Source organism: Rhopalosiphum maidis, chromosome 4, assembly GCF_003676215.2.
Source record: "Rhopalosiphum maidis isolate BTI-1 chromosome 4, ASM367621v3, whole genome shotgun sequence".
In the NCBI taxonomy this organism is placed as follows: domain Eukaryota; kingdom Metazoa; phylum Arthropoda; class Insecta; order Hemiptera; family Aphididae; genus Rhopalosiphum; species Rhopalosiphum maidis.
Window position 1 is genome coordinate 54,703,406 of NC_040880.1, and position 12,684 is coordinate 54,716,089.

At 29.6% G+C, this 12,684-nt stretch overlaps 1 protein-coding gene across 2 annotated transcripts; it reads right to left on the reverse strand.

Annotated features, from left to right (window-relative positions):
• Positions 1-787: 787 nt before the first annotated feature.
• LOC113558739 (rhoGEF domain-containing protein gxcJ-like) lies at positions 788-8,806 on the reverse strand. Of its 2 annotated transcripts, none has more exons than XM_026964266.1 (3): positions 8,672-8,806; positions 3,603-3,675; positions 788-3,543 (listed from the first exon to the last, which is right to left on the reverse strand). In XM_026964266.1, the coding sequence occupies exon 3, from the start codon at positions 3,519-3,521 to the stop codon at positions 1,050-1,052; it is 2,472 nt and encodes an 823-aa protein (XP_026820067.1). In that variant the 5' UTR covers positions 3,522-3,543; positions 3,603-3,675; positions 8,672-8,806; the 3' UTR covers positions 788-1,049. The 2 variants fall into 2 exon arrangements, with proteins under 2 accessions (XP_026820067.1, XP_026820066.1); XM_026964265.2 differs by lacking the exon at positions 8,672-8,806 and adding an exon at positions 5,265-5,486.
• Positions 8,807-12,684: the final 3,878 nt, after the last annotated feature.

The following is a 12,684-nucleotide window of genomic DNA, read 5'->3' on the forward strand; positions in this document are numbered from 1 at the left end:
ATACACCTAAGTGGTACGTAAAAAAAGTTTGAGAACCGCTGATCTATACATTTATAAATTATACAAGAAAAAAAATACTAACATTATTTAATTATGAAATAATCCGCCAAAATATCAATGTAAACTCACTAACATAATCAATGTATCATATTAATTTAGAAACAAAAAATTAAGGAATGATAAATGAATTATACAATGATGGCCACTAATTTTTACTTTATAACTAATTAAAAAATAATACACATAAATGCAATAAGTTGTACACTTCAAGTAAACTATAAGAGTATAGAGCCGGAGTGACGAACCAAAAATGGTCAAGTGCCAAATTTTTCCAATCAAGAATTTTTGATGTTCCCAAAGGAAACTAAATTGTTTAAGGATAAAAATAAAGTTACAGATTTATTATTTTATTTTATTAAGTAGATACAAATTTTTTTGTAATTACAATTTTTTAAATTTGTTTCTTTCAATTTCTTATAACTAAAATTTTTAATAATTTGAAATTTTTTGAGTGTCATTAAAATTTTACCATCGTGGGAGCATCTTTGGCACACATGTCATAGGATCGCCACCCCTGAAATCTCTACTAACTTTATAATATATTTAATTAGTATGTTAAATTGATTATATAATAAAGTTTTAATAAAAAAAATAAATAAATAGGTATATTAAATACATTTAATCATAAAAATTACAAATTATACAATTATAGCATTAACATATTACTAATAAAAATAACAAATCAACTTAATCAACACTTTTGATATAAAGTGAAAACAAAAATTATAATTATGTCTTACCATTCTAATTGATTAAAAAGAAATATACTTATGTATGTTTGAAAATTATTTACTAATTTAAATAATGATCAATGAGTATATACAATATAACAAAATAACATTGATTATTTCCTTTACAAATGTTTATAATTTATGTACATACAAATTTGATGGTTTGAACTCAATTAGAATCATACAACAAAATAAAAATAATTTATTCTTTATCATAAGAGTAATATACAAATATCAATATGTATAAAAAAATATTTATCACATTGAATTTAACTCTTTAATAAGATTGACAATTTCAGTTGCTGTTGTGTAACGTTTACTAAGTTTATGTTCCAATGATTGATTGATGTAAACTGAAGCTCTGAACATTCTGTCCAGTACAATACACTTGTTTGCATTGGGGACACCATACTTGCCAATTGACATTTGCGAAATTATATACCTTGGTGGATTGGTGACAATGCTCAAGCTCCACGATGGCATAGTTTTTGAAAGTTCTAACATCAAGTCTTTTAAGTTATTTTTTTCATATGCCACACCCTCTCTAATAGGTTCTAATTTGTACTCTACATCTATATTTCCACTTACATAATTTAAGTTTAATCCTGACTTGGAATCAGCGTCTTTAACTATGGGTGATATAGTTACCATTGATGGTGTCACTGATTTGGAGTACTTTTTTTGGAATACAGAAAGGGGCTCATCTACAACTGTTCTCCTAAGAGTGTTGATAGGGATGTCAAAACGTTTAGAAAGGAGTTGAATTTCAAGTTCACTATGAGATTCTAGTTCATTTTCAACGGATTGCAAACACAATCCAGGAGAGTACTTAAGTACTTTTTTTGACATGTTTTTAACAACTCTTTGAGGTGATACCATGGCACTAGGCACTTGCGGTCGTGATGTACTGTTTGCTTTCTTAGGACAAGACTGTACTTCAATGGTCTCAGGTTCTGGTGACTTTTTCTTTAAATTTTGGTTAGCCGATTCTCTACATTGCCGGCTGATAGCTTCAGATAGTATAGCCATGCCATAACTCATTTCAGTATTTTCAGGGCTTATCGTTGAAACTGATAAATAATCAGAATCGGATATTGGTTCTACTGTACTTATATGTGATTGTTGAACATTTTTATTGGAAAATGAACTCTCAATACCAGTTGTCGGTATTATAGAAATATTAGATAAGGTTCCACTAGATGGTGTATTATAAACAATGGGTTCAGACATAGCATCATTACAAACAGCTGGTATTGAGTCATTGAGAGGAATATTGAACGTAATTGATATACCATCATTTTGCATAACGGGAACATTTATTGATGACTCATCTATATTATCACAATCAGTACTTGAGGTATAAATCAAAGATGAATTTGTAGGATTTAATTGTTCAAACACCTTAGTTTTAACTTTTTTACAGTTAGAATTTTTTGATTTTTGAGTTTTTGGTATTCTTTTAATTGTCTTACAGTTATTAACATCTAGTGTTGAATCATTAGAAAATTCTTCATTGTTAGATTTTGGTAAAATTTTAAACAATTTGTCTCCACTCCACTCATCACTCCATTTTTTTTTAATCTTAGGTGGTTTATTACTTCTAAGCATCATGATATCATCATCAAAGTTTTGAGATAACTTTAATGCTTCGTCAGTGTACAAAGTCTCACAAATGTTGTCCGAATTTTGAGTTTGCTCTAAATTGACTTTATTATTACATATATTATCAAAATCAGATTTTTGACATTTTTCTTTTTTTATTGAAGTACGGCTACGTTTTCTAGGAATTTCAATTTTGTTGCTTGTTTCATGTTCATTAGTTGCACCATTTTTATTTATGCTATTTATAGCAGGTTTTTTTCTATTGGAAACAATAGGTTTAGATGTTTTACTATTGGAAGCTTGTGGTTTAACAAAATTATCATTTACTTGAAGTTCATCAAGTTTATCAACATTATTTACATTATTTGTCATGGATTTTTTTTTATTAGAAGTATTAGATTTTGGTGTTTTATTCTTAGGAGCTTTTGTTGAATTATCATTGTTGCTTTCTTCAAGTTCATAAGATGTGTTATTTTTGCTAACATTGCTCAGAACAGGGTTTTTTTTGTTTGATGTAATAGATTTGAGTGTTTTAGTTTTTGGAGATTTAAATGTACCAACACAGTTTTCAGTTTTTGCAACTTCATTAGTTGGATTATCTTTATTTATATCATGTATTACAGGCTTTTTTTTAACAGCAATGATAGATTTAGATATTTTAAATTTAGGAGGTTTCGATGAACTCTGCATGGAAGTTGTTTCTTCGTCATCTATAAAATTGTTTGAATAAGGTGTAGCATTAGACATTACACTAAGATCATCATTAATTAAATAGCTTTCATTAGACTTTACAGAATAAGAATCTTGGATTTTGTTTTTATTTTGTTCTTTATGAGGAATATCAGTTGTTTTTTCCGATTCGATCTTATTCATCAACTGGGGTTTTTTGGTTATGCATTTTTTTTTTTTTACATTTTCTGATTGATTACTATCTTCTACATTAGGTTTAGTACGTTTTCTAGATATCCTTACAGATCTTTTTACATCAGCACTAGATTGATTATCTGTATCTGCATTGTTTGATAACACCGAAACAACAGCTTCATTATTAGATGTTGGCAGGTCATCGTAACGCAGCAGCTTCACAGCACAATTTAAATTCATGTTGTCAATCAACTTGGTAGTCATTGAGAATATTTATCAATAATAACTAAATTAAAAATTATATAATTAATCATATTAATTGTATTGACATAACAATATACATACTTAAATTTCAAGATAAAATATATAACCATTGGTTTAATCTCGATTATTCTATAACCGTCTTTAACTGAATCACCTAAAACAAATTTAAAATAAATAATAAATGTTAATGCATAATATTAAAATTATGTTTATCTAATGGAGTGTTTATATTTAATTTCCAAATGAATTGATATAATAAACTTAACAATACACAAACATCTCTATTTTATCTATTGGAAATAATCATAGGAACAATAATAATTTTTTTTTTTAAATTTTGTACAGCTTATAAAAATAAAGGCAAATATTTAATAGTTCATAAGTAGAGCTGCCATTTGTCTCGATTTAGTCAGGATACTGCCAGTTTCAATCAATAAGTCTCGATTGGGACAAAAAATAAATCCAGTTTCATGAAATTTCCTGCGTTTTAAAATGATAAGTGTGGTTATACAACGGTTATTTGGAACAAAAGTTTAGTATATTATTATCATTGATTAGGCCGAATTATATACATCATCCAAACATCGTATGACTGAATTTAAAAATTCTGTCGTTTACTTCAATTGACTTTTTGTCCATCATAATGATTGTTGGAATAATTTTGTTCTAATCATGAATATGTTATCAATTAACTACTTTGTTATGATCATAGAGTAATCAAAAAAAAAAAAATCAAATAAAAGAACTATAATCTTATTATTATCTTAATAATTATAAATCTTATTATATAATAATCTTTGTTATATTTAAAATAATGAGTAAACAAAGAGCTGGGGCGGTTTATTTTTCTCAGGTAAAGGTAATGTATGCAAATAATAATGAATATCAAAGTAACTAATGGGTACATACAAAGTTCAAATGTTTGGAGGAGTCCCTAAAATTAAATATTCCGATTTTTAATCTCAAATAAATGGCAGCCCCCTCCCTATTCATAAGAAACTTATACTCTTAAATTAAAAACTCAAGATCACTGTACAAAAACTATGAGAAAATCTATATATAGTTTACTACTCAAACTGACAAGTTAGTGTTTGTGTATAGAAGAGTAAATACTAAATACTTTCATAACACTAAAAACATTGTTGTCCGTAGTGTTATAAACATATATGTATATAAATCCTTATTGATAAATAAATAAAAATCAAATTTTTGTGATGCCCAGACGCCCAGTGTAAATAAAAAATAGTTATTTTAAAACAAAATTGGTAACTAATACAAAATATATTTTGAATTTAGTAAATGTATAAAAAATATTTAAAACAACTGTTTTATTGAAAAGCATAACAAAATCAAACAATCAAGATTGTTAATTTACTTCATTAACAAAAAACATGTTCTTGATGCCAATGCCTAAATAATAATAAATACACAAATCAGAACTTAAGAATGCAAAATGAAGAAATAGTATATGGCATTTTCATGAAGATATGGGTTGATGATTGAAACATTAGAGTACTTAACTGTTTTAGTCCTGAATGGTGGAACATTTTTTAAGATGCATAATTGTAGGTCCAAATCACATACTACAGTACAGTAAATTAGGATTTTATCTGCCTCTCAAGGCTATGCATTATGTATACATCTGGACCAGATAATTTATAGATAAGACGAGGTATGGATAGAAGACAACAGACATAATAATATTACAATAGTATCGAGGGTAGCGCTAGAAGTTGTACTTACATTCAATTAAAAAGTTAAAACAGCGATCGTTGTCGGTTGGTTGAAATCTAGTCGGCAGGAGCCACAAGTCTCATCAACATGTATTGTGGATTATGATTCGCGTAAAGGTTCGTAGGTAGCTGCTGCATGGTCGTCGCGCGTGCCAAAATAGTATTTAGAGCGCTGTGTACAGTGGATCGAAATTTGTGTATTGTGTATAAATATATATTATTATTATTAAACATTTATACGTGAATGAAGATAAACAGTGATTTTGGATGGCTTGATAACAAGGCACGCATGCGCACAACCAATTAGCCGGTAACGCGGGAAAAAAAAAAACTAGCCGAGTGCCGAGACAAAATCTGATGAGACCAGACAGACCACCGACAGAGCGCACCACTTAAGTCAATCGAACCAATGTTGATCAAAATAAATTTCTACGTTTAAGACGTTCAATACCAACGTTGGATCTTCTTCGATTGTAGATTCAAAATATGCACCTGGGCGATGTCGGCGGACATTTGAACGAATTTTAATAATTTTATACGTATTTTCAGTTCTCTGAAATACTCAACCGATAGTATATGACCATAATATTTGGGTTGATTACTCAAATTACATTTTTAAATAATTTGGTACAATTATTTTTTAATTTTCGACACTTTTGTGACTGGGAATTTTTCAAATTTTGCGATGGCGTGTAGCCTGATAGTAAAATTAACGTCTTAAGAGGACGCCATACCCACATAAGTTGTCTCTGTCTTACTAACGTACATCGTAACAAATTTTCGTTCAGTAGAATACATTTTGTGACATTAGCTTCAATATTAGAGTAAATTTACCTATTATCATTTTAAAGTGAGTTATGACCTTTTTAAATTTGTTATATTTTACATAACTTTAACTCACTTTAAAATAATAATATCATTAAAAGCATATGTCATTGTCTAGATAATATTCTTACCTTTAAATTTTATATTAGGTAAATTTAAAGTTAACGTCACAAAATGTATTCTACTACTGAACGAAAATTCCTCTTAACGTCGGCATTAAACGTGTTTACTGATGTTAAAATATAAAAGAATTGCATCTACAACAAAAAAGATCTTTAATTATTAGATAATAAATAAATACTTATTTGAATTATTCATTGTATCGAATATTATGATAATGTAATTTATGAAATACTTAAATTAAAATAAATACCATTTCGCCAATTACAAAATTTTTTGTAAATTTATAAATACAATCATTATCTATAAATAATTTTAATAATTCACTGTTTTCAATAGGTACCAAATTTGAAATTTCATATGTTTTGATACCAATATTATTATCGACTTAATATTTAAAGAAAATTATGTTTAATAATTCATGATTTTTGATTATTTATATTAAAATTGATGTAATCTTTTTTTGTCCAACAATGAATCAAATATAGAAAAATTATATTTTATTTAAGTAGAGTAGTCAATTGCTTACTAACCGTGGGTCCCCTACCCACGGTTAGTAAGCAATTGATAAATCCCCTTTCACCACAAATTTTTAAGAATTAGTTTCATTTAGAAAATTTTAGACTTTAATAACCTATTAAAGTATACACGATATTCTTATTTTTGTTCAGGAAGTTCAAGTCAATCAATTGGTTTATTTATTATTTAAAAATAAAAACCTTTAAAATTTAAGTCAAATATGCCACTGAATAAAGTTAAATTATTTTATTAATATTAATCAATATAATTTTAATTTTAAACAAATTAAGTTTTAGGATAAACATTGTTGTTGGATGCGTTTGAGACAGTCGTCAATTATTTTTTTAGTAATAAACGTCAAACGATTATAATATTAATGTTCTAATAACATAAATAATTTTAAAGACTAAATGGTTCACCTAGTCTAAAAGTACAATAGTATTAAAAGCGTGCGTAATCTATCCATCTATGGAAATATTAGAGTACAATGTATTGATGTAAAAATATCGATTTTCGTTTTTACTTGAAAATGCTACGTAAAAACGTTTTATTATAAAATGCTAATCAGAGTATGATTCTAAGATAGCGCAAAATTAAAAAAAGTTGATCTTATTGTACATAGTTGCAAAAGAGGAGAGTATAAATCGAGCATAAAATAACTATAAATTAATAACATCAAAATATTCAAACCTGGTGTTCAATATTTGTGTTTTAACTATAAATATATATATATATATATATATATATATATATATATATATACCTGTACAAGTATATTTTGCGATTTACAATTACATTGTCGAAATGTCGGCGAATCTTTGTTTAAAAATAATTAACGTGGTACAATTAGACAAGTATTGATGGTATCAAGTATATTATATAACTATAAATAAGTAGGTACAATCATTTATTTATAAACGAAATGTTAATTATAAATTAATATATTAAAAATTTTTTTATCTGCTTTAGCGTTAAATAAGTACTTCATTTTACTTACTGTGTACAACAACTATTATATTATGAATACACATAAATATTTTTGTGCCACAATTAAATCAATTAATTTTACAATATTGTGAATTGCAATTTACAATAAAATAAACTTATTAATTAGTTATCATCATTAAAATTAGTTTTTTTAAAGTACCTACCTAATAAACGAATTAAAATTAATAAAATAATAATTTGATATTTATTAAAATGAATGAAAAATAGACAATAGTTGAAAAAAATCGTATAAGGCAGACAAATTACACTATAATACAAGTATATGTTATCCGTGAGTAAAATAATAATACATTATATTATTATTATAATTTAATTATAGTTATGATATATTAATGAAATAAAATAAATATCAATTTAATAAGTAAGCGTCGAATAAGATCAATAATAACAATATAATATATTATGTTACCTAAAGAGTAATGCACAACCATAATACCGCATTAAGGATCCAAATGATTATTTATTGTTTATATGGTTTATTTTTAAACCGTTTTTAAACAATTATATAAATAATTTAATAACTAATGGTAACTTTCAATTTTTCGACTGACTTAATATTTCAATTTTCAAATACGTTTTTATTAAAAGCAGGTGATATGATTACGTTTTAAGATCAGGTTTAATAAACGACAATAAAGAGCTAAATAATAAATAAGTAATATCTCATACATTTTATCAAAATCGTAATAAAATATTTTCGAAACTTATTATATCTTATATATAAATAACAAGTATAATATATATATATTATATTATGCAATATGTACCTATTGTTGTTGTTCGTAACGATCACTAAAAACCAGTTCATCGCGACAAAACACGCGCACGTGTATAAATCGCGTACGATATTAAAAACGGTATTTCAATTGAAATCATTTAATAAAATACATAACTAGCAGGGTATCGCGTACACAGTAATGTCATGTCTACTGTAGTTTTACTTACTTTAAAGTATTTAGTAGTCGCCTGGTGCAATGCACGTCCGTGGTCCGAACTCCGAGTGTCCGACGACCGGCAAAACAACAGAACTGTCAACCGTACACAACAGCAACGTGTGTAACGACTATGAATAGTATGAATATACACGACAATAACAATGAATAACGATAACGTGTGTACGAGTCGCGAGAGAGCGTGGTCGCGGACTCGCGAGTCCCGGGCCCGGCGTGTCGCGGTGTCGTCGCCGTCGCCGCGGTGCAAACGTTATGGTACCCTGTTATCGCGGTATCAAACTTAACCCTCGGCGCTCGGTTTAATCCGTGGTTTAATACTTGGAAAACTACTCCGTCAGCGGTCAGCCATAATCTGCGGGCCGGCCGGACGGGTCGGGATTATCATGGGCGGGCCCAATTGCCAGCTGGTGCAGCTCGCATTGCGCCGGGCCGACGGTGACGAACCAGGGTACGATGAACGTAACCGACCGAGCGATCGTCGCCGCGCGCCACGATTAAAATACTATAATGATGATATTACATTATAGGTGATAAACGTATGTTTGTTGTTGTTTATTGGCCGGGGTCCGGATTTCTACGCGAAATGTATTACTATAATTTTATGCTCTCCGGGACAGATAAAAAATTCCCAAGTACATAATTCATTTCGTGTAACAGACGCGATCAAAGGCGGAACTTTAATTGTATTTTTTAGCATTTTCAAGTGTTCTTGTTATTATTCCAATTTTTTAGTACAATCAATAATTAATTCACTACACAAGCTTTGATCGTAAATTAGGAAATTAAAAAATTGTATCAAAACATATGTTTTGAGGTATTTTTCATCAGTATTAAATGTCAATCATTTTGTACACGAATGTCATAACGTTTTTATCTATCTCCTATCTCTATCAATTATCGGGTATGATAACAAATAACAACTTATTGGTCAGCTAAGGCCTGAGATATGTCGCGATTCACGATTGCAATCACGGACTAAGATATAATGAGCTGGTAACGACATGGTCGGCGGGGGTCGGGGGACGGACACCAAAAAGTTCCATTGATAATAACACTGGGGACCCAATGTTTTCAGCGTTACCGGTGGTTTAATTTGGCGTCCAATTTAAATAATAGCACCAATAGAGGAATAGATAACTATTTAGAAATATTTATTTATTTATTATTAAATCATTTTTTAAAATGAAAAATCGTAAGTGCAGTGTTAAAGGATGCTCTAGTTTTAAAAGAAACCCTACTATTTCTTGTAAGTATGTAAGTATTACTTTCTTATGTACTTACTTACTTTTATTTAATTTTGTTAATAAATAATTAAGTATGTTAACATGTTATGATTTTATTTCTATTAAATATTCAAATTTATTTGTTTAATATCCAGATATCCTCCAATTACTTAGAGCAAGTCTCCTGGGCCCCCTGCCCCCTATAATATTTATTATTTTTAATTTACAACAACTAAAATCATGATTGAACTAAATAGTAAATATTTAGTCAATAGATGGCGTTGTAAACTCTAGGTCCCCATAGCGACCCCCCCGCAGATGCCTCTTGTATATACATTATTCGCGGCCATGATAAAAGGCTCGTTTCTAGTCCATTTTATCTTAGTCCGTGATTGCAATTGTCCGGTATCCTGTTTGTTTATTATGCGTACCGATAAGTTTGGTATTTACTATTTTGTTTTTGTATTGTTATTAATTTAATTGAGATAACAATTCCGAAAGTGAAACTGTCGTTTTTCTATTGTAATCGGGTCGTTGAGTGTCTATAAAAAAAGTGTTGGTAATTTTCAAAGGGCATTTGAAACGTTTTGTTTTTAGCACATTTACTTCTAGAAAATATGAACTACTGGTTGCATCCAAAAATCGCACAATATAGATTTTGACCTTAAAAAGGTCGATAGACAAAAACCGCATAGCTTATCGGTCATTTTATAACAAATAACCGCATATATAGAATTTTAGAATGGGTTAAAACCGCACACTATTTTTAGTGAAAATAGTGAAAAGATAAGATTATTAGATAAGTACTATACAATAATCAAGTGTTTAGTTGCCTAATTATTTTTAAGAACATTTGTTTTTATTTTGGGAAGAATTTTTACGTGATGGAGATCGTTTAAAGTTTTTAAATGACGTCGGCAGTCGGTTTTAACCTACCAAAATTGTGCGGTTTTGCCCTGTATTTTATCAAAAGTGCGGTTTTAGGAGTCAACGGATCTATTGACGGAACCGCAACACAATCTGACCGGGTGATGGGCCGCCGATAGCTAACCTGTATATCTTAAACCGTGGTTTTTAGGGAGTTTTTTGGTTATTTTGTAAAGTATTTTTTCGATAGTTGGTACCTACTATTTATCAATTTATCATAAAGAAATGAAAATTGTAGATAAAATAAATTGAAAACAAAAAAAAAACAAATGTGAACGCGGCATGTCCTAAAATTCTAACAGTTATAGTGATTACAAAAAAAATGTCATAACTAACACATTGGAAATTTATTGAAAAAGTCCGTAGTCTATAGCTTACATTCCGTTTTTACTGCAACAGCTTAACGGAGCGTATTTTTAGAACTTATTATTTCGACGTTACTCTAGCCAACGCCGTAACTGGGGGAGGGTCCAGGGGTCCGGACCCCCCCTCCCCCCGAAATTTTTAAAAGTAGAAATATTTTAATGATGAATATAGTTTATTGACTATACATTTTCAACGTTTATATATAAAAAAAATGTTGGACCACTCCGAAATTTTTTTTCAGTTACTGCCTAGACTCGAACATAAAACAGTAAGTACCTGTTGGCTATTGAATTTGATCGAAAACGCTGCGCATAGCAATATAATATAATAATGTAAGATAAACATAATAATATGATAACGCTACTGTCATTGCGGTAGGCAATCGACCGCGTCAACGAAAGACCGAATGGCGACACGACGGATGGTGCCCTGGTACCGTCCGTCGAATTTAGCGGCGCACGAGCACCGTCACTGAACGGTTCCGTGTCCGTGTCCGATCCGGCGCATTTGGCAACGGCGGCCGCGTAAACGGCCCGTCAGTTATCGTTATGTTGTCATATATAATTCGAAATGACGCAGTCCCAATGCGGAACCCGACCTAAACTAAGAGTTAGGTTAGGTCCTCGTGTACCGGGATCGCATGTTGGTCGTTGCCGCCGAATCGCCGACACCGAATTCACTGACGGTGGCAACCTGCTCATCGTGCCCTGGTCGTTCAACTTGTCACTTTTGCACCATCGACATTCGTTTCGAGCTCCGATCGTATCCGCCCATTGATTATATAAATATTTTTCAATGTACAAAAACTCCCGCCAACGTACAATATTATATTGTTGGCCACAATCGATAATCGATATAGACGCGACGCTTTCTTTTACGACGATAGGCATAATGATATGACCGTAATATGTATTAAGCAAATCTTAAGTGAAATAAGATAATTCTCACGATTTAAAACCAAAATTTGGTTACGTTTTATTCCAATACTTAAAATGAATACAAAGAGACGAACGTTGTTTTCTCGGAGTTCTGGAAAAATAATTTTTTGAAGTATCTGTGTGTATTGGTTGTAGTCGATTTGTCTTACCTAAACTCTTGAACATTTTTTTAACGATTTTAGATTATATGTAAGTATATTGAATGAATTAAAAATTATAACTCATTATTTTTGGAATCCCACTGGATTAGAAATATGAATTTTACAATGTGTCATGTATGTATGTTTTTTGTATATATCTGTAAATACTTATTAGTTATTAAAGCGATAAAAAATGCTTCAACTTCAATTTCAATATCTTTAATGGTAGAAAAGTGAACCTACTTGGTAATAGTAGTTATAAATACTTTATTAATTTATTATTAAATGGATGAAATTCGGTGTTAGCCGTTAGGTAACAGACATGTGGTTCATTTTGTTGTTAAAAAAAATATTTAAAAATATATTTAACACATTATTGAAGCTGTTGTTCGCGATTCATCTTTTTAAACC